Genomic DNA, 25,346 nt, shown 5'->3' on the forward strand with positions numbered 1-25,346 from the left:
GCTGTTTATTTGCTGAAGGGATGCCCAGGGAATTTAACCCCCCATATCATTATCCTCCTGGCTCTGCCTTCCCCAGGGAAGCTCCTTGGCCCCAGGCAACCAGATGGAAGGACAGATGTTTGGGCACCACCCTGCCCGGTTCCACCTCCGCCTAACCTGCCCCCGCACCAAGCCTGGGTGCAAGAGCTAGTGATGGGGCACAATTCTTTCCTCTGCAAATTGGGGCTAACCTTCCCACCCAGCAGAGGGGCCTGTCTGGGGTTGAAAGCAGAACCCCCTCTTGGGCCCCTCATTCAGAACCCCCCCCAAAAAAACATAGACCAGGACATACACTTCTAAACTGTGGAAAAAGAGAACTTGACTTTATTCAGAAAGTCTACAAAATACAGAAGGCGGATAACTCGCTTACTGTAAGTCAGAAAAATAAATAAATTCCGGGGGCTGGGCAATTGTTTTTAAAAAACATTTTTTGGTTGTTTTTGCCATCCGGCTTCTCCTAAGTATAAGATAAAATGTGATTTATTTGCAGATATAAAATATAAAGTCCAGCTCAGGGCCACACACCACTTTTCCCGGGCAGTGGGCGCTGGGCTCTGGCTGGGGAGAATAACTTAGATTTGTGCAATAAATAAACAGCAGGGAGGAGCAGCTGTATAGTTGGGGGCGGGCAGGCGGGGGAAGGCTCGGGCTGGGCTTCCCAAGAGAATGGCGATCAATGGCAGTGGTCAGCCCCCATCCCACAGGGTGGACAGGTGGGACCCTTCCCTTTAAGGACCCCTATCCCAGGCTGCAGAACCATAGGATCTGTCTTCTCATCTCCCCACCGCCACAGTGGTCACCTCCTTGGTCCCCTTTCTCTTTGGCTGGCCAGCTCCCTGGCTGCAGGGAGAGCCCAGGGTTGAGCCTGGCCAGCTCCTTCCCTCTCTTCCATCTGTGTCACCTTCTCTCTCCCTCTACTTCTTTTCACCTGACTCACAGAGAGCCATCTCCCAGGCCACGGAGGCCCTTTCACCACCTGTTCAGGCCCTGGCCGCTGTCCCCCTGACAACCATGGCTGGAATCTCAGGGCAGCGTGGGAAGACAGGGTTCCAGCTCCACCACTAAGCATATGTGGCCTTGGGCACGTCCGATAGAGGCCTGTTTTCTCATCTGTTAAGTGGGCTTCACTAGGTGATTTCTAATGAGTCTTCCAGCTTTGGAAGGCCAGGCATCCGGGTGCAAGGCGGAGGCGGGAGCATCAGCTTCCCAGCTAGACAGCCCCACAAGACCCATACCGGGCCGAGCCTAGTCCTGTATCCCTGGCGGGTGGGGAGGGGCTGATGGCACAAGCTGAGCTGTTACAGAATGAGGGGTGGCCGTCTTCCCCTCGATGGCCCTTCTCTAATCCGCTCTGTATCCCCTCCTCCCAAACTAAGAAGTCTGAAATTTTCTACCAGAGGAAACCCCAGACCCCGACCCCACCTACCTCCTATCTCATCACCGTTGCCCCTCCCCAGGGCCATTAGGTCCCAGTTTCAGGGGCCGCAGGAGGAAGACAGGCTCTGGGGAGGGAACGTGTGTGTTCACCACGGGGGCTGGTGGCTGCAGAGATATGGCACTTGGAGACAGAGACTGCGCTTAGGCACTTAGGGAAGGCAGCTGGGGTCAGAGGGGCCTGTGGTTTGGAGAATGGGCGTGGGCTGAGCGAGCTTGGCTCGGCGGCCACTAGGAGCAGGCGGCGGGGCCGGGGGCGGGGCCCGGGCCGGGGGCGGGGCCGGGGCTCGGGGCTGACTTGACGATGGTGATGACGCTGGCCGGAGCCACCAACGCGGCGGGCCCGCGGGCGGCGGCCACGGAGCGGGCGAAGCCCTGCAGCGCCTCGCACTTGCCGCGCAGCGCGTCGAGCTCCAAGCGCATGGCGGCGTTCTCGCGCGCCAGCTTGTCCACCTCGCGCTCCAGCTCCGACTTCTGCTTCTGCAGCTCCTCTTTCTGGCACACGCGCTTCACGCGGCAGCTGGCTGCGTAGCCGCGGTTCTTGAGTGTGCGGCGCCGCTGCTTGAGCCGCGTCACCTCCTCGGCTGAGAGCCCGCGCAGGTGCCGGTTCAGCTCGCGCACCGACAGCCCCATCAGCGCCTCGTCGGACAGGTGCGGCGTGTTCTCGCTCAGCTCGCGCTTGATCTGCGGGCAGCAGGTCGGGCGCATGGGGAAACTGAGGCCCAGGGTCACAGTGCGACCTGCGGGCCCAGAGCTCTGGACCTGGCGCGCAGCAGGTGCTGGGGACGGCTCCCCCTCCACCGCTAGTGTTCCCCCTTCACCGCCAGGGGCACTGAGGTGGTGGCTGGACTTGCTCCAAGACTCGGAAGGGGAGCAGTAATCCCGAAAGGGGAAACCGGGCCAAACCGGGATCTGAACACAAAAGGAGCCACCCCAGAGCTCAGCCCGGATTCTAACCCAGCGACCGGGCCTGGACTCAGCTGGAGAAACCCAGGAAAGCACCTTTGAAGTCCTACAGCCCAGGGAACGTTGTTCCGATGGGGAAGCAGGTCCAGAGAGGGAAGTGACCTGCCTCGGGGCACACAGCCTGTGGCCAGAGCCCTGGCCTCTTGGTTCCCAGCCCGGGGCCCTTTCAGTGGCTTCACGAGTGCTGAGCCACTCCTGGGGATTCCAGGAACTGAAGGGGAAGTTGGGATGGGAGCTCAGCGGGGGCAGGGAGGGAGGGGAGGACCAGAGACAATAAGGGCTGCCTTCTCACCTTCAGGGCTTTGCTGGATAGGGGATCCACAGACATGTTTGCAGAAGGTGCCCTCTGGGCTGAGACCTAGGGGAGACAGGAGGCCAAGGTCAGTTTTTTTTCCCACTTGGAATAAAACCCAAACACACTACCTTGGCATTCAAGGCCCCCGCTGTCTTAGAACTCATCTCATACCACTTTCCTCTGGCCCAGTGGTCCAGCCACAGTGGCCTCACTGAGTGGTTCATTCCAGCCTCAGGGCCTTTGCTGTTCTCTTTACTGTTCTCTTCCCTGTTATCTCCCCATAGACTCTTCATCATTTAGGTCTTTGCTCAGTGCCACCTGTTCAAAGAGGTCTAGCTATCCAGCTAAACCACTCCTTGTGCCATATCACATAACCCCATCTACTAACCCACAGGCACCCCAGACTCATTTCCCACTACCGCCCGCCTCCATTCTGCACTCCAGCCACAAGGAATTTCTTTTTTTTTTTTAAATATTTATTTAATTTATTCATTTGGTTGTGCTGGGTCTTAGTTGCGGCAGGCAGGCTCCTTAGTTGAGGCACGTGGGCTCCTTAGTTGTGGCATGCATGTGGGATCTAGTTCCATGACCAGGGATTGAACCTGGGCTCCTTGCATTGGGAGCACGGAGTCTTAACCACTGCGCCACTAGGGAAGTCCCAGAATTGCTTACACTTCCTCTCACCCTATGCTTTCTTGCCTTTGGGCCACCCCAAACCTTGTGACACTTCTCCCCCCACCCCCACTTTATCTGGCAGACTCCTACTATTCAGCCTTCTGCCCTGGACGTAGACATCTCCTCCTCCAGGAAGCCCTCCCAGGCTCCTAGGACTTGTTCAACACCGCCCACCCCAGCAGTTCTCCCCTACGTTGTAATGGTCTGTTTCCTGGACTCCCTACCAGACAGGGAGCTCCACAAGCAAGAACCAGGCCCAGGCAGCTTTGGGTGCTGAGGCTGCCAGCACAGAGGCTGGCAGGGAGCAGGCACCGGTGAAGTGTGAATGGGTCTGTGACACTGTCCGTCACCCAGCTTGTCAGAGTCTGAACCGAGTGCCAAGCCCAAGCCCCGCTGAATACCATCGAGAGACAAACCTCCTGGCCCTACCTCCGATTCTTCCTGCTTTCCATCTGCCTCCTGGCTTCTGCATGGCAGGGATGGTACACAGACACCAGGAGGATGGGAAGGGAGCAGAAGGGATTCTATCCTCATGACTGGCTCCCAGGTGGGGTATGGGAGAGGAACATGGGATTAAGGGTAAAGCCTGGGTTTGAGTCCCATCTCTCTTTGCTCCAGGCTGTGTGACCCTGGGCAAGCCACTCCACCTCTCTGGGTCTCCACTTTCCCATCTGTAGGATGCAAACAATACCTGCCTCGCAGGGTTTTGGTGGAACTAAGTGGTACAAACCGGAGAGGTCAGTGAGCACCTGGGTGGTTATTAGAATTGCTGAGTCTGTCCAGGAGGGGTTGGGCCTGTCGCAGTTCCTGGGACCTCGCTTTGATTTGGCAGCTCCGGCTGGCCAGAGCCACACAGGAAAGGTCCTGAGAGACCGTCTGGCCCCTGCCTCCTCACTTCACCCAGGGGGAGGTGGAGACAAGAGAGGGGCATCTCTTGCCTGAAGTCACACAGCCGGTGAATGGCTGCCTCCCCCCAAATCAGGAGGAATTCTGAACACCTGTAAAGGCCCCAGGACTGAATCCTGATCCCTTTCACACCATCATCACCCCAGTTCTCCCAACAACCCTGTGAGGCCAGAGATGTCAATAGAGTAGTCCAGGGTCACACAGCTAACAGGGGGTGGATCCTGGGACTGAGGCCACATTGAGCCACGTGTCTCCTCCCAGTGTGGCCCTTACAGGGCACCCTCTCTGGGCCCTGTTTCTCCAACCCTGTGAAGCGGAGGACTTGCCAGTCTACGAGGCTGCCCAGCTCTGATGTGCTAGGATTTGTATCTGGTCTGCTAGGGATATGCAAATGACATACAGATATCCAGGCCCCCTGGCCGGTTGTTCAGGGAGCGGGGGTGTTAGGTGACACCCAGGCAGTCTGGGCTACACGGAGAGCCTAATGGGAGAGGGGAAGCCTCTCCTGACGTAGGTTAACTGAGAGCCTGCTGGCCGCTGAGCACAGGGTGCTAGGGCTGATGCAGAACTTGGGAGGAACGTCCCCTCGGATACGTCATTTTTCCTCTCTGGACCTTGGCTTCCTCACTTATAAAGTGGGGACAATCATCATAGTATTAGCGTGTAAAATACAAGAGGCTTAGACAAGATCAGAAGTGGCAGATGGTTGGTTTATCTCACCATCGCCCCTCCCTCCACTCCTAACACAGACGTCAGTAATCAATCACAGCACTTTTTCCCACTGAGGTTGGACACAGCCCCTGAATCTTTCTCAGCATAGCACTGTTTTCCACTGAGCTTGGACACAACCTCAGAATCCTCGTCAACACAGCCCTCCAGATTAGGCCCAAGAGGAAATTGTTGGCCATGCCCTCTTCTGTCTAATGGCTGAAGGCCCCACCCCCTCTGCTGGCTGTGATTCTAAGTACTTTGGGGCCCTAGGGAAGCTTTGAACCTGTTCTTCCCTCCTTTCATCTTCCTCCTCCTGACCTGGCCTCAGTAGCCTCAAGCACATGCTGGATGTCAGCTGAGGCACCTATGTTCGCGCAGGAATGTCCTAGCTCAGCAAAGTCAGGCAACCACAGAGGGCGAGTCACAAGAAGGGGGACCTTTCTGATAACCTCAGGCTTTCAGCCTCCAACTCCAGGCCAGGGGCTGCTGGGCTGTCAGCCAAGGGGCCAGGGTCCTCCACCAGGCTGCCTCGGCCAGTCCGGTAGACCTGGGACCTGAGACAGCAGCTGTTCCAACCTCCTTGTTCTGTAACTGAAGCAACAGGGCAGCTGTTTGGCGGCAGTGGTGGGTTGGAACCCAGGAGTCCCGACCCCCAGCTCAGGGCTCTTTCTTCATTGCCAGTCACCGCACTTCCCCCACTCCCCCAGCCCTGCTTCTTCCCTTTTTCTTCTTGAGGCCGGCAGAGCTGACCTCTGGGGTCTGCAGGTTCCTAACATTCCCTTGGAGGCCTGGAGAATGAACTTACCCTTGGGGGATTGACAGCTGCCCTGCCCAGTCAGCAGCCACATCCCAGGCCCCCTAGTAGACGGCCCACCCGCTGGCATGGGCTCCTCGCTGACTGCTGAGCCACTTTGCTTCCTCTGTGAGGACAGAGGGGAAAAATGTGTTTTCCTGGGCCTTGGCAGCCAGCACGGGTGGAGCCTCCTCCCTGCTGGAAGGGGAGCAAAGCTGGGAGGACCCAGCTGGGAAGTGGGAGCCTGGGGGTCCAGCGCAGGTTCTGCCACCTGCTCACACCCGCTGTGTGACTTCAGGTATGCCACTTCCTCTCTCTGGGCCCAACACGCCAAACCACCAAGCCTAGGGTACCTCCTAGCACTGACAGTCTCAGAGTTTAGAGTGTCAGATTCTGGCCCAGAATGGAGCTCCAAGACCACTAGCAGAGTAGAGACCCTGGAGGAAGGGAAAGGAAATCAGGGAAGGCTTCTTGGGGGCAGGGGCATGAGAACACAAACTCAGAGACTATCAGCCTCAACCCTCCCTCTGCTCCACTTGCATAGCCAGGGACCGCTTCCTCTTTCAGCTGAACCATGACCAAAGCCACCTCCTCACTGGCCTCTAGTTGTGCCTGCCTCCACCTCTGACCCCACCATCCATCCTCCCCCAAGAGCTGTCAGAGGGAGCATTACTGACACAAACCTATAAACCTGATCATGTTCGGCCCATTTCAAAACCCTAGGACGCCAGCCTCCCTTCCAGCCCTTTGGGCCTCCACTATGTTCTCTCCCCACTCTCTTCCAGGATCCTCAGGCTGACAATAAACGAATGAGCACCCAGTAAACTCAACCATCTCTGCACTTTTCCCAGAGGGTCGCACGGGGTGTGTGTGGAGGGGGGTGGGGGGAGGATGTCACCCGGACCCTGAAGTATCTGCTCGCTTTGGAGAAACTGCTTCAAGAATCCTACAGCCCATGCCCAGGCTTCTTGCTTCCCTGGGGTTCCCAGGCCTTTTTCTCTAGGTGTTGTGGAGTTCTACCAGAATACTGACCCAGTGCTCGTTCATTCATTCAATCAGCAAACACCCAAGAAGCACCTACCCTGTAGGTGCCAGGCTCAGTGCTGGGCTTCCTTAGACCCAAAGTTGAATCAAAGCCCCTGCCCTCAAGGCATTCATAGATGATCATCACTTGAACTGACAGCCTGGCTGACTGGTCACCTCCTCAGGGAAGCCTTCCTTGATTGCCCTGGCTAAGTCAGAGCTCTGTTATATACTTTCTAACCACAGTGACTTCCCCCTCATACCACCCATCTCAGCTGTGGTTTTACATTTAGGTTAGTGGCTCTTCCTTCAACTTCATCTCCCTTCCTTGACTGTAAGCTCCCAGAGGGCAGGCTTTGGATCTGATTTGTTCACCATGTTATCCCCAGCATCTAGGCCTTGGTGGGCTCCATGGCAATGCAGGCTAAAAGTGTTAGGACTGAGGGAGGCATAGAGGCCAAGGGAGCCGACATTGGGTCCTGGACCCTACTGAAGGCCCAGGGGTGGTTCCATGGGAGGTTAAACCTCTCAGTACTAGCTTTCCATTTATGACTGAGTCAACCAGCCATTCCCTCTTGCCCCCCACCCCCCTGGTCCCTAGCCCTACGCAGGGATGTTTCTTGCCCAGCTTTGAGGATGGGCCTGCTTGACTCCTGTGCTCCTGGCAGCCGCCCCCCTTACTTGGACTCCACATACTTCTGGACACCCTTGGCCTCAGCCTGGGGTGGTCGGCTCTGCTTTCTCTCCCACAGTTCCCCTGGAAATTAGTCTGTGTGTGCAGGCTGCCATACCTCCCCCATTCTACTCCCATCCTACCACCTTGGATGTTACCTAGTTCCTGTTGCAGATGGGGACATGGAAGTTCCCAGCTGTGGTAGCTGCTCAAAGATTCAAAGTTAAAAGTTTATCTGATCGGACTTCCCTGGTGGCTCAGTGGTTAAGAATCCACCTGCCAATGCAGGGGACACAGGTTTGATCCCTGGTCCGGGAAGATCCTACATGCCGCGGAGCAACTAAGCCCGTGCACCACAACTACTGAGCCTGCGCTCTAGAGCCTGGGAGCCACAACTACTGAGCCCATGTGCCTTGAGCCTGTGCTCTGCAACAAGAGAAGCCACTGCAATGAGAAACCCACGCACGGCAACGAAGAGCAGCCCCCCTCGCTGCAACTAGAGAAAGCCCACATGCAGCAACGAAGACCCAGTGCAGCCGAAAATAAATAAATAAAGTAAATTTATTTTTTTAAAAAAGGTAATCTAATGAAGCTCAATGCCCTCCTCCCAACCCCCATGATTCTGTAGCCTTGTGGGTGGGAGGACAGGGAGGGCAGAATAGGACCAAGGAATCCCTAACCCCCAGCCCACCCCTCAGCCTCCCTCAGCAGGGGGCTGATGGGGAGGGGGCAGGGTGAGGTTGGGGGCCCCACCCCTCTCGCACTACCCCCTCATGCGCCAAGACCAGCAGTCCCACTGCTTGTTTTCCATGCCTGGCCCAGGCCCTCAACTATCTCCTCAGGTCCAGTCATCCATAGGTCTGTCTGACTAGTCCCACCTGTGAACTGAAACCACCAGGAGTGCAGAAACCAGCTCCACCCCAACCTTGGGTTCTCACCCTCCCTGACCCAGCAGGTACAACCTCTAGAACCCAGACCACCCAGAGGAAGCGTGGTATCCCTTCCTACCTCCGACTTTTGCCGTGGGTTTTTCTGGCTCTTCCTGTTTCTCCTGAGACTGAAGGGTTGGGCAACCCTGGGGATGAAGGAGAGTCCTGAGGGGAGAGTCTGTCTTCCCCCAGCTAGCCAGAAAACCTGGGGACAAGGACCTGGACCCCAGCCTACTTTGTTGCCAGACCCACTAGGGTGCTGGGGCCAGGGGTGGCCCCCTCACCTCGTCGCCCAGACGAGCCCGGTGGGATCTTTGATATTTCGCCCCACCCTGTGGCTGAAGGCGCCGGCCCTGGGCGGGGGACAAACACCGCGGGTCACATGGCTGCGGTCCTGGGAAACTCCGGGGAGAGCAAGGGCCTGAACGCCGCCGGCTGGTGGAGAGGAGACAACCCGGGAGAGAATTCCCGGACCCCTTGTGACTATGGACTGGGGCGCTTCTCTAGCTGCGTCCCTATTCCGTGTTTATTCCTGTGGTCACTCTCTCTCCGAGGTACGCTCCGCTGGTACACAGGCGCCAGGATCCTTATCCTCCTGGGAGCGCGCGGACACACACACACACACACACACACACACACACACGCACACACACACACACACACGCACACTCCCCAAGGTACACGGCGCAAGCACGCACCTGACGGCATACCCAGGAAGGTGGCCAGGGAACACACACGCACCGCCGCCCTCGGACGTAAACAAACCGCGCACGCACGGCCCGCGGGCACCGGTCCAGGGACTGTTCTCACCGAGTCACGTACTTTCACACACCGCTCCCGGCCCCGCCTGGGCGGACGCTGACGCTCGCCAGCCCGCGCTGTCCCTTCCTGCCTGGCTTCGCCGCCTCTCGGCCTGCGCCCCCCAAATGGGGCCCCTAACCCCCGCACCTCGCCAAGCTTGCTTCGGCCGCGTCTCGGCCCCGCCGGACCTCTGCCCTTCCCCCCCCACCAGTCGTCAAGCCAGTCGTCCCGGCGAGGGATCCACGGGAGCACCGACTGAGTGAGCCCCGGCGCCCTGCCCCAGGCACGTTCCCGGGGTGCGGAGACTCTGCCGCCTCCGGGTCCCGCGCGCCCGTCCCGGTCCGGGACCAGCGACCCTCACCCGCCTCTCGGCCTGCTTCGCCTGGCGTCCCTGGCACTCGCGGGTCCCGCTGCCTTCCGAGCTGCTGTCCCGGCCCGCGCCCTGGTCAGTCTCCCCTCAGGTCCCGACCGCGGGTCGCTCCGAGCCCAGCTCCCGGGAGCGACGCGCCGAGTTTTGTTGTGGGGCGGGAAGCGCAGGGGGCCGCGCGGAGTTGTAAGGCGAGCTTCCCGGAATTACTCACTCACAGGATTCCTTTCATTCATAAAAACTCAGTCATGCGGTGACGTCACCTCCCCGGCCGCCCCCCGGCCCCGCAGCGTCCTCCCAGCTCCTCAGCCCCGCCCCCTTCCAACTCCGCCCCGGAAGACCCCGCCCACATCGAGGCCACGCCCCCAGAATTTTCAATCCCAGTTAGAGCGCGGCTAGGGGCGTTCACGTGACACCTCACTAGAGTCGCTCGGATGAAGGTGTCATTTGTCTCATTTTACAGTCGACAGTTCTGGGCCTCCTTTCGACCTACACCCTCTGCCTTGATGATCTCATCTAGTCTCGTGGTTTTAAATGCCATCTATAGGCTCAGGAGCTCCAAATTTGTATTTCCAGAGCGAACAGCTTCTCTGAGTTTCAGACTGTATCCAACTGCCCACTCAATGCCTCCACGTTGGTACCAGATGGGGCCTGCATACCCTGCACGGCCAAAATCCAACTCCTGAGCATTAACCCTACCTCAGCAACCCACACCTCCAGTCTCTCCCACATCAGCTGTTCAAGCCCAGACCTAGGAGCCTTGCCGCATCCCTTTCTCCTTCCTCTTCACTTCATGAGTCAGGCTGGCTCCACCTCCAACCCTACCCTGCATCTGACCACTTCTGGCCACCCCCAGTCCTACCACCTGATCCAGGGACCATCAACTCACCTGGACAATGGCGGAGGGCTCCTGATAACTTCTTCACTTTGCCCCTAAAGGCTTTCTTTGCACACCAATGTTCTTCTCGAAACAAAGATCAGATTGTTTCACACTCTCCCACCCTCTGGCTTAACGCCCTCAAAGGTTTCCCTTTGCATTTAGAATATAAACTGTACTCCTCTCTTTGGCGTACAGGGCCCTAAGCCATCTGGCCTCTACCCAGCGCTGCAGCCTCACCTCCCGTCTCTCTCCCCTCACCATTACTCTTCAGCCACACTGCCCTTCTTACTGTTCCTCAAACACACTAAGCTCATTCCTGCCACAGGTCCTTTGCACTTGCTGTTTCCTCTTCTGTTCACTGCCTGGCTCTTTCTCATCTTTAGAGGAGCTCAGATGTCCCTGCCTCAGAGACGTCTTTCCTGACAGCCCTGGCTAAAGGAGCCCCCACCTCTGAAATTCGTTTTTATACTACCTTAATATTCCCATAGGGTATTATCTTGCTTATGTATTTGCTTATTATTCAGTGTCTGTCTTCAACCAGAATGTAAATTTCATGAAGGTAGAACCTTGTCTATCTTGCTGACCACTTCACGTCCTGTACCTAGAGCAGTGCTCTGTACATAGTAAGCCTTCAATAAACGCACGTTGAAGAAATAAATGAGTGAAGGCTCAGAGAGGTAAAGTGACTTTCCAAAGTCACCCAGCCAGGAAGTATAAGAACTTGAGTCTGAATCCAGACCTAACTAATTCCTGATCCAGACGTTTGGGGCTCTGTCCAACTGGGTGGGGCCCAGCATAAACGTGGGGATGTATTCAGGGCCTGGAGCTCCACCCAAAAGAGGCGGCTCTGGGGGCAAAACGGGAGAGTGTCCCAGTTCCTTCTTTTCTTTGCTCATGGTGTTTCCATTGCCTGAAGTGCCTGCTGTCACTCCAAGAGCCATGTCTTTTTTTTTTGAAACTGACATCACAGCACCTACCTTATCTTACTGAGTAGGGCCTAGGACCTCCCCAACTGGGAGGTCTTTGTGTGGAGCCCTGGTCACCAGCAAGGCTCCCTCTTCCTTTGATGTAGTGTACTTTGATTTCAGAGCCCTTGCTACGCTTCCTTGCCTCTGGGCTGTGGGCCTTTGTCCACCTGGGATTGTGACATCTATCCCTTACCTCCCAAAGGCCTTGGGTTTCATATGCAGAATGGCCCACTAGCTTCCCAAGTGACCAAATATTGCAGCAGTTATGTCTGGCACTCAAACAATTCCCCTTACCTTATATTTACATATCAAGGAGAGCCACTCATGTTACCTCTTGGGGTAAAAAGTTCTCAGTTTTAGAAACTGCACAATTGCGATTGTTTTCTTTACCCTCCATTTTCAATGAGCTTTTCAAAAGCTGAGGTCATAGTAGGTGCTCAGCTAGTGAATGAATCCCCAGTGGGTCTGCACAACGCCCCTGGACACCAGGCTGCCTAAACCCTCTCCCATCCCCTGCCTGCCTGCACTAGGGGGTCAGGGCTTCAGTATCCACCCAGCAGGGACTGCTCCCCACGGATGTGTCTCCCTTTCTGGTCAAGGTCAAGGGACATGGTGCAATGTCATATTTAAAAGTGGGAGCTCTCTGGCTTGAAGGGGGTTCCTAATGGCCAAATCTGGGACAATTTGAACATCAAAAGAAGTAACAGTAACCATGGATTATAACCTACTGAATAAGAGAGGAATCCAAACTGATATGAATAAATAAATGAGAAAACTCCTCCTTCAAGTAAAAAGAAGGACAGAATTAGAAAATGACAATTAAGACCACAAAGTCATAATCGATTCCTCAAAGAATCACCAGTGGACACAAAAATTTGATGAGGAACATGATATTACATGGGTCCAAAGTATTTCTCCATGGACAATTATTAATTACGAATAGAATGATTGTAACTTTACAGTGGAGAAACCTGGCAGGTAGCATCTTCACTAAGTGACCAAAGTTAATATCACCAGGAATGGGACAAATTGACATGCGTAGCTCCTAAACGATTCATGGAGAAGGAGACAGCATCACTTCTGTGGTGTTCCTGCCAAAAATTCATACAATCGCTCTCCTCATGAGGAAACATCAGACAAACCTAAACTGAGAGAAGTTCTATAAAATAACTGGAACTGTATGCTTAGAAAAAATGACAGGATCATGAAAGATAAAGAAAGGGGAACTGTTCCAGATTAAAGGAGCCAAAGGAGATGATCGAATGCAACGTGTGACCCAGAATTTTCTTTTGTCATAAAGGACGTTATTAAGATAATTAGTAAAATCGGAATAAGGTCTGATAATAGTATCGTATCGATGTTAATTTCCTGGTTTTGATCATTGTCCTATGGTCATGGTAGAGAATGTCCTTGATTTTAGGTAACACACACTGAAGTGCTTAGAGGTAAGGGGCATCTATCTGCAATTTACTCTCAAATGGTTCAAAACGAGATTGAGAGAGAACAGATTATTGAGAAAATGTGATAAAATATTTACAATTGGGGAATCTGGGTGAAGTGCATATAGAAATTCTCTACCATTCCTGCAATTTTTGGCTTAATAAAGAAGTAGGTTTTTGTTTGGTTGGTTCTTTTTTCGGCCGTGCCACGCGGCATGCGGGATCTTAGTTCCCCCATCGAACCTGTGCCACCTGCAGTGGAAGTGTGGAGTCCTAACGACTGGACCACCAGGGAAGTCCCTGTTTGTTAGTTTAAGGTAGGGGCTGTCAGGAATTCCCTGGCGATTCAGTGGTTAGGACTCCAAGGTTTCACTACTGAGGGCCTGAGTTCAATCGCTGGTGGGGGAACTAAGATCCCGCAAGCCACTCGGCCCGGCCAAAAAAAAAAAGAAAAATTAAGTAGGGGCTCTCAAGTTAGCCTGTGGGCTCAAATCCCAGCCTCACCCACCACCAGCTGAGTGACTTAACCTCTCCCTGCCTCCTTTGTAACCTGGGTTTACTAAAAGCGCCTGCTTCATAGATTGTGAAACAATTTCTTGGGTTCACACTTAGAAGCATTGGGCACAGTGTCTCGTATGGAATACTGGGTTAGAGAGAGATGAGTCCTCTGGAGTCCCCTAGAACACTCCCTCTGAGAACCTGCGTCTTCCCCAGGTGAGTGACTCGAAGCCAGTGAAGACCTCACCCTGCCCAGAGACCCCACCTCCTGTCAATAGGGAGTGGCCTTGTTGCCAGTTTCTAGGGATAGAGCCACCCTCTGCCAGCACAGTCCAGCAGACTTCTAACCGGCCCAGCTAGTCCCTGTTCACCTGCTCGAGGGTCCAAAACACCAAACAGCACCCAAGCAGATCCCTGTGGGACCCTGGTGCACAGTAGGCACCTTGCCCAATAGTAGCAGCTCAGTAACCAGGCTTGACCCAAGCCAGGATCTGCAGCTCAGATCGCACCCCTGGCTGACCCCAGAGTGGGGCATTCCTTGCTCCGAGCCTCAGTTTTCCACCTGCAGAGTGAGAGTGTAGAATTAGGGCAGTGGTCTTTAAACAATCTCAAACCACAGTAAACTTTCTTCACATGAAAGTTGACTCTGCAGAATGTCCCTCCTCGTAAAACAGCTAGAAGCTGGGCTGCTACGGAGGAGACCGGGTTTGGCTTCAAGGTTCCCCTGTTGAGGGTTCTCTGGAGGCCCTTCCTGCCCTGAGATTTGATTTCCAGGCCCCCATGAATGTCTGTCCCTGGACCCTGGGGCAGCTCCATCAGCTGGGCTGGGTCCCACATTTCCTGCAGGGCCCTCTACTAGGTGGGAGTGATAATCAGAGGCACCCCTTTCGGCACCTTCAGGCACCTTATATTGTCCCAGTTCTTCCACCCACCGCATGGCCCACATCAGTTTCTTCTTACAGCTTATTACTTCTGACTATACTTATTCCTATTACGTTTATGAGATGCTTCCTTTGAGCCAAGCACAGCGCTAAATGCCTAAACCTGTTTGCATAGTATATATTTTCCCATAGTGTATCTTTTCTCCCACTGCTAAACAAAACAATCATCCGAAACAAAAATTACCTGTACTTTTTATCACATTTCAATATCTTTATAAATTCAACTTTTCCTTCTTACCATAGCCCTCCCCAGTGAGGCGGGACGGTGGTGCAGAGACAATCATCCTCATTTTAAAGCGGACGTTCTGGGGATGACCTTGAGCCTTCAGGAGCGACGTGGGGACTCTCTGGAGGCTGAGTGTCCTCTGTGGTGCCGGAGGAGGGCGAGCTCTGTTCCTCTAAATCCCAGTGGTCAGACTGGCTCAGGTCTCAGCATTTCTCTGGGACCGACCTACCCCAGGATGGTGTGGAATACAGCATATTCACCTGTCACCCAACCACCATTCTGCTTCCAAGGCTGCATCTCTCCACTGGATTGGTGAGAGGATTGTCAGTGTTTTGCTCCTGGGCCTACTTCCAGCTGCTTATTTGTGTTTTGTTGGTTTGTTTTGTTTTTAATATTTATTTATTTGGTTGCACTGGGTCTTAGGTGCGGCAGGCGGGCTCCTTAGTTGCGGCATGCGAACTCTTAGTTGCGGCATGTATGTGGGATCTAGTTCCCGGACCAGGGATCGAACCTGGGCCCCCTGCATTGGGAGCTCAGAGTCTTATCCCTGGACCACCAGGGAAGTCCCCCAGCTGCTTATTTGAATCCTTGCTCTGCGATGCACTGCTTCCTGGCGGCAGTCCTCACTCTTCATAGTCACTGAGGCATTGGACCAGCTGTATGTTCGCGGGGATGCATGGCAGAAAGCTGTCAAGGCAGGCCTTTTGGTGCCCTCGGCTTTCACCTTTGCTGGGTGGGCTTTGTTATTTCAACTCTCATGATGCGGGCATCTGCAAAGCTGTGGCTATTCTGTGGAAGTTCTGACCCTTTAGACATAATACCTTGAGAATTGATTGTAGACCAGCTCGCCTTTGCTCCGTCATGCCATTCAACTCACAATAACAAGGAAATAACAGATAAGTCCACTGGTGAGACAAACCTCTTCTCCTAATCACCTGGTTATTTTTTTAAATTTTTTAAATTTTTAAAATATTTAATTAATTAATTTATTTTTTGGCTGCGTCGGGTCTTAGTTGCGCACGCGGGATCTTTCCTTGTGGTGCGCGGGCTTCTCTCTAGTTGTGGCGTGCGGGATCAATAGTTGTGGTGCAAGGGCTTAGTTGCCCCACGGCATGTGGGATCCCCTGCACTGGAAAGCGGATTCTTAACCACTGGACCACCAGGGAAGTCCCCTCCTGGTTATTTTTAGAATGTAATCTTTGAGGAAAGATGTAAGAGGAGTTGCATCCAAAAAGCTGTCAGACTGAGTTCTGTATGCTGGGGAGTTAATGGGGTGTCTCTCAGCTTCTCACAAGACTCACAGTATAACTAAACATTATATATGAGCTTTTGCCTTTTAATTTATCAAACTCTTACAGGGAATTCAGCTTTATTACTCTCAATATCCGATCAAGCATCTATATTTGTCCTAGGATGATGGAGAAAGGGAAAGACTGTTATTTCGTAAGTAAAGGCTTGGCAGAAAATTAGGCAGTGTTCAGTTTTTGCAAACATCCCCTCTCTGTTCAGTTGATACCAGTTACCAATGGTTCTGTGTCCCAGGGAAATTTGAAAATTAGAAATGCTGATATTTCACATTACTGATTTCTAAATCCTAGGAAGAAGAGCCTGGAGAGTTTCTGAATATAGAGAAGTTCCATGGAGGGAAGAGGTCCCTTTATAGACGTTTCAAATTGTTACAGATTCTAAACTGAGACTTAATCCTCAAATGTGTTTGTTTTACTGGTCCTAAAATAATCTGTCCACAAATATAAAATTATAAGTAGTAAGTTGTTTTTTTTCCCACTGTGGGAATCTCTAATGTGAAAATGTCTTCTATGAAGGTAAAGTTTTTTAAAAATCAAATGCTATATAATAAAAAGTAAATAAATAAGGCAAGCTGAGGTTCTGACTGATTTATGGGTTCACTAACTGTCCAGGGAGTACCCTCCTGTTGCTGGGTGTGCCTGATGCCCTTAATCCTCTTCCCACATCTTAGGAGTTAGATGTTGCAGGTGAGGAAATTGAGACTCTGAGTGGTGAGGAAACTTGCCCAATATCACACAGCTAGTCCCCAGCAGAGGAGGACTTGAACCCAGGTGGTCTGACTCAAGGGCCATGCTCTCCCACTGCCCAGGGCCAGGCATAACCATGGGCTTTGTTGGAGAGAGATATCCCCTGTCACGTGGCCATTCCTCCCCCTCTTCTCCCTTCCTACTTTTAAATCATAAGGCAAACTAGGGAGGGGCTGGCAAAGGGTGTCCCTGCACTGGGCTGCTGTCTGCAAGGGTCCTGGGTCTGGGCTAGAGATGGTCCAGCAGGGAGAAAAATGAGTTTGAACAAATCCAGACAACCGTAGTAACTACTGTTGTCCCGTTTATGAGACACTTCCCTTGTGAACCTTTTATCTCACAAAACGCTGTGAGATGAGTGTCTTTCTTGTCCCCACTGTGCAGATGAGGAAACTGAGGCTCGGAGAGGCAATGCCATTTGCTCAGGACACCCCAGTGAATAAAGGCCCTCACGACCTCTGTGTGAATATGAGCGTTTCACTGCCACTTCACCAGCTTTGGGTGTTCCCTTTTTTTTTTTCTCATGGCCACGCCACATGGCATGTGGGATCTTAGTTCCTCTTCCAGGGATCGAACCCATGCCCACTGCAATGGAAGCACGGAGTCTTAACCACTGGACCACCGGGGAGGTCCCTGTTCCCATTTCTTAAGTTCTGCTAATTTTCTAGGCAAATAACATTGTCTTTTTTAAATTTACATTTCTCTGAATATGAATGGGCTTGGACACATTCCCTTACTTTTGCTCATCAGTTGAGTTTCTTCTCTGCAAACTGACATTTCAGGGTACTGAAAAGTACAGGTACATTTCTCTGTACTCTGCAAACTGACATTTCAGGGCCCTGAGACTTAGAACTGTACAGATGCCCTTTTTTCTCCCACCCCTCCATCATATTTTCCCTCTAAAAACTTTTTCCTCCTGACAGCTTCAGTGTACTTGGAAATCTGCCACTCCTAGTCTGAGTCCTTTCCATGCCCCGAGCCTGTAAACCCATAACCTTGGGCACCTCGTTTGTCTGCTACTCTTCTGCCCTGCCAGCTGCTCTGGGCTTCGGAGAGAAACTACCACCGTGAACACGACACCCACAGCAACAAGACTCCACTGCGAAGTCCTCCTCCAGTCACAGCCAGGCACTCGGGGTCCCTGATCACCGCCTCCCTTCTCCAAACCCCATTCTCGCTGGCCTCGTCCTCGCCCCCACCTGCGAGGCCCGGCCTCAGCTCCCTGCACTGTTCATCCCCTCCCTCTCAGTCCCGGCACAAGCTGCTCCTCCTCCGGCCCCAAAGCTACCTCCCTCTCTTCTTTCCTGGACCCTCAGACTCACCCTCCGGCTCCTGTCCTCTCAGCCCCGAAATTTCCCCAAGCGGCTGCCATCTGTAACACCCACTCCCCTACATTTCGCTCCTCCACCCACCCAACCTTTGCCTTTTCTTCCCTTTTATGGCCAGACGCTCGAGTCGTCTCTGCCTCTGAGCCCTCCCTGCCCCCTCCCCTCCCAGCCTCGCTCCAGTACCCACAGTCCTCTGAAGGGACTCTTGCTGAGGTCCACGTGACCTCTCTGTTGCTAAATCCGGGGCCCATGTTCCGTCCTAATCTGTCTTGTCCTTTGACAGCCCTGGACCTTGTTGCTCCCTCCCCTCCTCCTTTTGATACACTCTGGCCCCTGGTGTTCCAAGGCGTGGGTTTCTCTCCTCCTTTTTCAGTCTCCGTCTCTGGTTCCTCTTGACCTCTCGGTGATCAGTGATGCTCAGAGCTTCCGCCTTTGCCCGCAGTCTCTTCTCCCAGGGGAATCTTATTAACCCTCAAGAGTCCAGGCAGCATCTGATGCTGATGACTCCCTAATCTCTCACTTGCGCGCCTCTGTGTCTCAGGGCCAGATCTTCTTAAACAGCTACACAGTAGATGTGGATTTCCCCCTGCCCTCCCCCCATCCCTCCACCCCCCCGACCCCCCCCACCCTCGCTTCCAGTACGTCCAGCCCACCACAGTCACAGCGCCACTCAGCGTCACCCTCCCAGCCTGCACCCCTGCTCCCCACACATTTCTCAGATGGGTTGGTGACACCACCTTCCAATCAATCACCTTAGAGAGAAACCAGGCCACCATCCTTGCCTCACCCCCGTCCCTCAATCCCACAGCTAACCCGTCACCAAGTCCCCGTGGTCTCCTTAGCTTCCCTCCATGCTCCGCTCTCTTCGCTCAGCCATGGTCTCAGTTCAAATCACAGCATCTCTCCTCCTGGACATGGCAACGGCCTCCTGCCTGGCCTCCCTGCCTCCAGCACCTTCTAATCCAGCCTCCAGGGGGAAAGTAGAGAGAGCTTTCTAAAACCTAAATTGGACCCGGACACTCCTGGGCTCAGAAACTTCCACGGCTCCCCACTGCCTTCAGAACAAAGTTGACACTCTCTCCACAGACCTTCTAGGTCTGGCCTCTGCCTCCTCTGACTGCCCAGCTCTCACCCCTCCCTCTGGGCTCTTCCATACCGCCACGCTTTGGCTCCTGTAGACCCCTCGACCGGAAACTCCCTCCCCAGGTGCAGCTTGTCCTTCAATATCCAGCGCACAGGTCACGTTCCTCAGCGAGCTTCCCGAGTAACCCCCGGGCGGACCCAGGCTCCTGCCCTCACGGTAGGGATGGGCCCCCTGCACAATGGCACTTTTCCCTCCGAGTTCGTGTTCCGTGTTTTTGTGGCTGTCTTCTCCTCTTAATCCACAAGTTCCTTAAGGACTAGAAATACATCTTTTCATTTTTGTGTCCCCAGTGCCTAGCCCCGGCCGTCATGCAGTTGTGGCACAGTAACTATTTGCTGGATGAATGGAGGAGTTGCCCTTGCTCCGCAGGGGCTGGGCCGTGTCCTAGGCTGGAGCAGTGGGGCAGGCTGGGCAGGGGAGGGAGGCAGGGAGGGAGGGAGGGAGGGAGGGAGGGAGGGAGAGGGTATGGTTAATTTCCTAAAAGGTCCTTCTGCCCTGATAGTGGAGGCTGTGTCCACTCGCCGGCTGTCCGCTGTGCCCTGCCTGATGGGATCCTCGGGGAGTCCCTGCCATGCCCCCTGATGACTACTGCGTCCCAGAGACCATTCGATTCAGCCTGCTCACAAATGTGTGATTTGCAGCAGAGTTTCGGGAGCCCCTGGGACATAAACAAGGGCCACCAGGACAGAATGTAGATCATCCAGGATAATTCAAACATGCATGGTTGCCCAGTGGGTTCTGCCCATGTTCTTCCTTCGGGACCTCACCTCCTCTCCCTGCCATTTAACTCACCGTGCCTGGCCCCTGTCATCACCCAAGGCTTCAGACCCCCTCTCTGCTCTTGGCCTCTGGTGGTCTTCTCTATCTTGGAATCACCTCCTTGAGGGCTGAAAGGGCCTCTGTAGGATGCTGTGTGCCCAGCACCCTCTTTTCTCCTGATAATTCTGTGCATGCCCAGCTAGAGTGGGAGCTGCCAGAGCTGATGGGCTCGGGGGTGGGCACACAGCCCAAGCTGACTCAGTGAGAGTCATTTCCAGGAACTAAGGGAAGAAGCTCAGTCCATCTCCAGTGCTGAGAGCTGTAGGTGGTGCGGGGGCTACGTTCCTCGCTCCTGGGCAGAAGAAGCCAGAGAAGAGAGTGAGATGGCTGTGCTGAAAGACAGAGGCCGTGGAGGGCCTGTTTAAGGCTCACCGTGAGGTCCCTCCAGCATTTGGCCGGTCACCTCTTTCTTGGATTCTGGGAGATTCTCTGGTTACTTTCCAGTCTTTTTGCCTGTTTGCCGGTGCTAATTTGAGTCGGGTTTCTGAGGCTTCCCATCAAGAGAGTCCTGACTCATTCTGGTCTCTTTCTTCTTAATCCCATAGAACGCTGTGCCTCTTACTCAGTCCTCTCTTCCAAAAGCTCTAAAATTATGGTGGTATTGCCATATTAAATTAATTTATATACATTTTAGAAAACTTTAGGCTGAAGACTGACTGGGAATATGATTTACAGTTGCTTAAGCAGGGAGGTTTCTGTCATCACAAACAAAACCGGAAGCTCATTGCCTTGTCAATCGGTGTAGTCATCTGGGATATTTGCAACTATCCTAGCTCCTCTTCTTCCGGCCGCCTGGTAGGACTGCATTTCCCAGCTCCCTTGAGGTTGGGCGTGGCCACGTGATGCGCTTCGGCCAGTGAAATGTGAGCAGAAGACTCAAGCGTCACTTCTGAGCGGCGGCTTTAAGACCCAGGGCCTGATTCACCGCATCCCCAGCCCCGTGTAGAGCAGAGGCCCCTTCAGCCTGGGTTCCCGAGTGATTTTGATAAACAGGACGCCCCGCCCACCACCCTCCCACATCAGACACACAGTGTGAACAAAGATGTTAACTCAGTTAAGCCAGCGAGACTGTGGGGTTGCTCGTTACTGCAGCATCCCCTAGCCTATCCTGCCTGACGGAGTCTGGAACATCATCTGCTGTCAGTTCGTGATCTCCTCAGGAAGACCGGATTTGCCTTTATTCCAGTGCCTTTTCACAACAAACAATTATCTCTGTATTTGAGGCAACTTTGTATTCAATTGTGAACTTTAAGGACAGGAATGGATATCTTTTTTTGTTTTTCTTTTTTGCGGTACGCGGGCCTCTCACTGCCGTGGTCTCTCCCGTTGCGGAGCACAGGCTCCGGACGCGCAGGCTCAGCGGCCATGGCTCACGGGCCCAGCCGCTCCACGGCATGTGGGATCTTCCCAGACCGGGGCACGAACCCGTGTCCCCTGCATCGGCAGGCGGACTCTCAACCACTGCGCCACCAGGGAAGCCCAAGAATGGATATCTTTCGTGTGACCCCACACCACCAGGAGTGAGGCCGTGCAGACAGTAGTAGGCACTTCATAATTGCTGGCTGAGGACTTCCCTGGTGGTACAGTGGTTAAGACTCTGCGCTTCCACTGCAGGGGACACGGGTTCAATCCCTGGTCGGGGAAGATCCCGCATGCTGCACGGCTCAGGGGGAAATAAATCATAATTGCTGACTGAAGAAGCTTAAGTGAGGATGAGAAGCCCAGGAGGAAGAAGACAGGGATGAAGGCTTTGCACACTCTGACCCTCATGAACCCCCCGTTGGACCTCGTCCTGAGAAGCCACATCCTGCATGATCCCCAGCGCACGGCCTGCATCTTTGTCTGAAATACCGTCTGCTCAGCAGGCTCTCCAAACCCTCCCCATCCTTCAGAACCCAGGCTCAGGCCAGCTTCTTGGCCAAGCTTCCCTGGCCTGCTGGCCCTGAGAACCAGCCTCCCCTCAGCCCACAGTCTGTCCTGTGAGCCCCTGAGCTGGGCTGAGGGACCCCCAAGTGGGGAAATCCTGCCTTTGTTGGCCAGGACTGGCTGTCCCCCTTAGGCTGGGAGCGCACGTGGCCGCAGCCTCACAGCTCAAGGTCACCTGTGCTCGTTTCCCCCCTGAGGAAGGCACAAGCCCCGATGGCCCCCTCCTCAAAACAGAGCCACCTCGTTACTGTAATCATTACACAGCTGCCTTGTGGCCTCTGGGCCCTTCAGTCAACTCTTCCACTGCAGCAGAATGATTTTTTTTTCTAGTCACTTCCCTGCCTGTAACCATTCTGGGGCCCCCATCGCCCGCAGGGCAAGGTCCTCAGGCTCAGCCTGGCACTCGTGACCCTTCGTGCCTTGCCTCTGGGGCTCACCTGCCCATTCACCTACTCACACAGCAGGTTCCAGCAACACCTGACCTGTTGCCGTTCCCCAAACAATCCACACAGTCTCACGATGTTGCCCTTTGCCCATACGGCTCTTTCCACCGGGCTTTCTTACTTTCCTAATCCAGCTGGCAAACTCCCATTCAACCTTTGAAACCCAACTTAAGATCAAGGGTTGGTGTTTTTTTTTTTTTTTTTTCTGTAAAGGTCCAGATAGAAATATTTCAGGCTTTGTGGGCCATACAGCTTCTGTCACGATGACTCAACTCCGCCACTGTAGAAAGTATGTTCATACATAAACGAATGGTGCTGTGTTCCAATAAAATTTTATTTCCAGGAACAGGTGGCAGGTGGGATAGTTTGCCCACCCCTGTTCAAGAGTCATCTCACAGATCTCCCCAGAAGACAGAGTTCAACCATGACTTCTCGCAAAGCCCTCTGTACCTTCCACATTTTGTCATAATACAAACCCCGATTGTAATGATTCTACAGTTGTGATGATTAAATGGGATGGTGGTCACACCATCATCTCTCACCTCACCTGGGTTGCTGCAAGAGCCTCCTCATTGGTCTCCCAAGCCTCTGCCTTGCCCTTACAGTCTATTCCTACAGAACAGACACAGTTTGTTAAAAGGTAAGTCTGACAGGCCACTCCTGTGCTCAAAAACTTCCCGTGGCTCCCCATTTCCCTCAGAGTAAAAGCTAAAGTTTAGAAATTGTCCACAGTGTACTACAGGCCCTGATTTCCCTTCAGCCTCACTGCCAACTACGGAGCACAGGCTCCGGACGCGCAGGCCCAGCGGCCATGGCTCACGGGCCCAGCTGCTCCGCGGCACGTGGGATCTTCCCGCACCGGGGCACGAACCCATGTCCCCTGCATCGGCAGGCGGACTCTCAACCACTGCACCACCAGGGAAGTCCTAACACACTGTATTTCTTCCCAGTTTTTTTTTTTTTTTTTTTTGCGGTACACGGGCCTCTCCCTGTCGTGGCCTCTCCCGTTGCGGAGCACAGGCTCCGGACGCGCAGGCTCAGCGGCCATGGCTCACGGGCCCAGCCGCTCCACGGCATGCGGGATCCTCCGGGACCGGGGCACGAACCCATGTCCCCTGCATCGGCAGGCAGACTCTTAACCACTGCGCCACCAGGGAAGCCCTTCCCAACTTTTTAATTATAAAAATGTTCAAACACACAGAAAATGGAAGGATGAATACAAAGGCACTCATATACACAACCCCAGATTCAACACACTAGGTTTTTTGAAAGTAAGATGGTAATATCATGACACTTCACCCAAAGACTTTAGCAAAACACACTCTATGTCTGACCTCTCTGTCTTATTGTCTGTCTTTCCCAACAAGACTGTGAACACTGTGACGGCAAGGATTTTGTCTATTTTCTTTGCTGTGGTTTCCTCAGCACCAAGAACACTGCCTGACACATAGTAGGTCCTCCTGCCGTGTAGGGAAAGAAAAGTCAAGACAGGTCTTGATTCTGGTTCTGCCTCTCACTGACATGTGACTGTGAATCATTTCCCCTGACGGAATCTTGGTTTCTCCATCTCTAAGGTGGAGATAATAGTACTACTTCTCAGGATCGTCGTGAGGATCAAACAAGGTAAAAGTGTAAAATTCACCGTGAGCATGTGTGTTAATTTCCATCTAACTCTTTGAGGAGGGGACTTGGGTCGACTTTGGGCTCTGGGATGATTGTAGCTGCAGGGAGCACAGCCCCTCAAGAGAAGCTCTTTGGCTTGAACTGCTCCAAAGCAAAATCTAGCAGAAACTGAAAGGAGTACCTTCTCGGTGCTCACTTGCCCCCTCCCTTTCCACTGCTTGCTCATTCAGTGCTTCCTACCGACTCCGGATTCTTCATCTCTTGCTTTACCCACTCATTTAATAGTTTTCACCAGAAACACACAAGGGAGGGGCACTCAACTTCATCAGGCCTTGAATCTATTGTATTATTTTCTTCTATTTATTACTTTCTTTCTACTCTATTTTATTAATTTCCTCTATGGTTCTTTTAGTGTTTCTGAAGATTGATCCAGATGATTGATCTCTCTTCCTTGGCCTTTTCTGCATTTCAGATTCAGTTGTGTGTCTGTGTTGCCAGACCTGCCTTGTAGACTCACCTTGAATATGGGAGAGTATTTGCTGAAGAATGGGACTCATCCTGTTGAACCTCTGAGGTTTCCCAGGTCAGATTGCTCAGCAGTGGGTGGAATACCCGACCTTTTGCAAGCTCCCTGATAACCATTGCCCTAATTTCAATTGTTTGGGGGTGCGGAGGGCAAGATACATTTCACTGAGAATTCTGAGTCTTCTTCCCATTCTCTCAACTCAAAGCTGAAACTCCGAACAAAATTTTAATCTTAGTTAAAGGAACAGTTTCTTCACCCGTAAAATATGAACAAGAGTAACTACAATCCCCAGATGATGGATGTGAAGTCAAGTTACTTTGTAACTGGCAAAGCTCTGTACAAATAGTACTTACTGTGGTTAGTTTTCTTAACTTGTCTAGATTCTTAACTAAATCTTGTCCCAGTTACATTGGCTGCCCCCAGTCTGGGCACTAATATCTTGGGACAGACAGGCAGAAATATTCTTCTATTCACAGGAATAACAAACAGAAACTACCCTTCCCATGCCAACAGAGAGCAGTTTGGACAATTTATCTAGATCTAGGGCTGGGGAATGATTAGGGGGAAGAAAATGCGTCTAACCAAGCCTGGCAGGCTGGACAGGGGACATGATCTGTTCAGGGAGAAGCAGATTTGTGACTAAAACCCAGCCTCCTCCCTTCTATTTAATGCATTCTCAGCATTACTAATGATAACAACTGTCATTTATTTTTTAATATTTTTATTTATTTATTTGGCTGTCTCCAGTCTTCGTTGCAGCACGCGGGATCTTTAGTTGCAGCATGCGAACTCTTAGCTGTGGCATGTGAGATCTAGATCCCTGATCAGGGATGCAACCCAGGCCCCCTGCACAGGGAGCGCTGAGTCTTAACCACTGGACCAACCACCAGGGAAGTCCCACAACTGTCATTTATTGAAATCC

The 25,346-nt window shown here is 53.1% G+C and overlaps 1 protein-coding gene across 3 annotated transcripts; it reads right to left on the reverse strand.

Moving 5' to 3' along the window:
* Nucleotides 1-341: 341 nt before the first annotated feature.
* On the reverse strand, nucleotides 342-19,931 carry MAFF (MAF bZIP transcription factor F). 3 transcript variants are annotated; one of them, XM_070046420.1, is made up of 4 exons: nucleotides 9,607-9,808; nucleotides 8,524-8,590; nucleotides 2,732-2,797; nucleotides 342-2,157 (listed from the first exon to the last, which is right to left on the reverse strand). In XM_070046420.1, the coding sequence occupies exons 3-4, from the start codon at nucleotides 2,765-2,767 to the stop codon at nucleotides 1,705-1,707; spliced, it is 489 nt and encodes a 162-aa protein (XP_069902521.1). In that variant the 5' UTR covers nucleotides 2,768-2,797; nucleotides 8,524-8,590; nucleotides 9,607-9,808; the 3' UTR covers nucleotides 342-1,704. The 3 variants fall into 3 exon arrangements, with proteins under 3 accessions (XP_069902521.1, XP_060161780.1, XP_030711837.1); XM_060305797.1 differs by lacking the exons at nucleotides 8,524-8,590; nucleotides 9,607-9,808 and adding an exon at nucleotides 19,880-19,931; XM_030855977.2 differs by lacking the exon at nucleotides 8,524-8,590 and having other exon boundaries at nucleotides 9,607-9,874.
* Between the last annotated feature and the right edge of the window lie 5,415 nt (nucleotides 19,932-25,346).

This window comes from Globicephala melas, chromosome 10 (assembly GCF_963455315.2).
Source record: "Globicephala melas chromosome 10, mGloMel1.2, whole genome shotgun sequence".
Classification (NCBI taxonomy): domain Eukaryota; kingdom Metazoa; phylum Chordata; class Mammalia; order Artiodactyla; family Delphinidae; genus Globicephala; species Globicephala melas.

What these genes read in the sequence shown, in the direction of transcription:
- MAFF (XM_060305797.1), bottom strand. Translation starts at nt 2,767, where the DNA reads ATGTCTGTGGATCCCCTATCCAGCAAAGCCCTGAAG. An exon ending in TATCCAGCAAAGCCCTGAAG is followed by an intron (nt 2,158 to 2,731) that starts GTGAGAAGGCAG and finishes TGCTGCCCGCAG; the next exon opens with ATCAAGCGCGAGCTGAGCGA.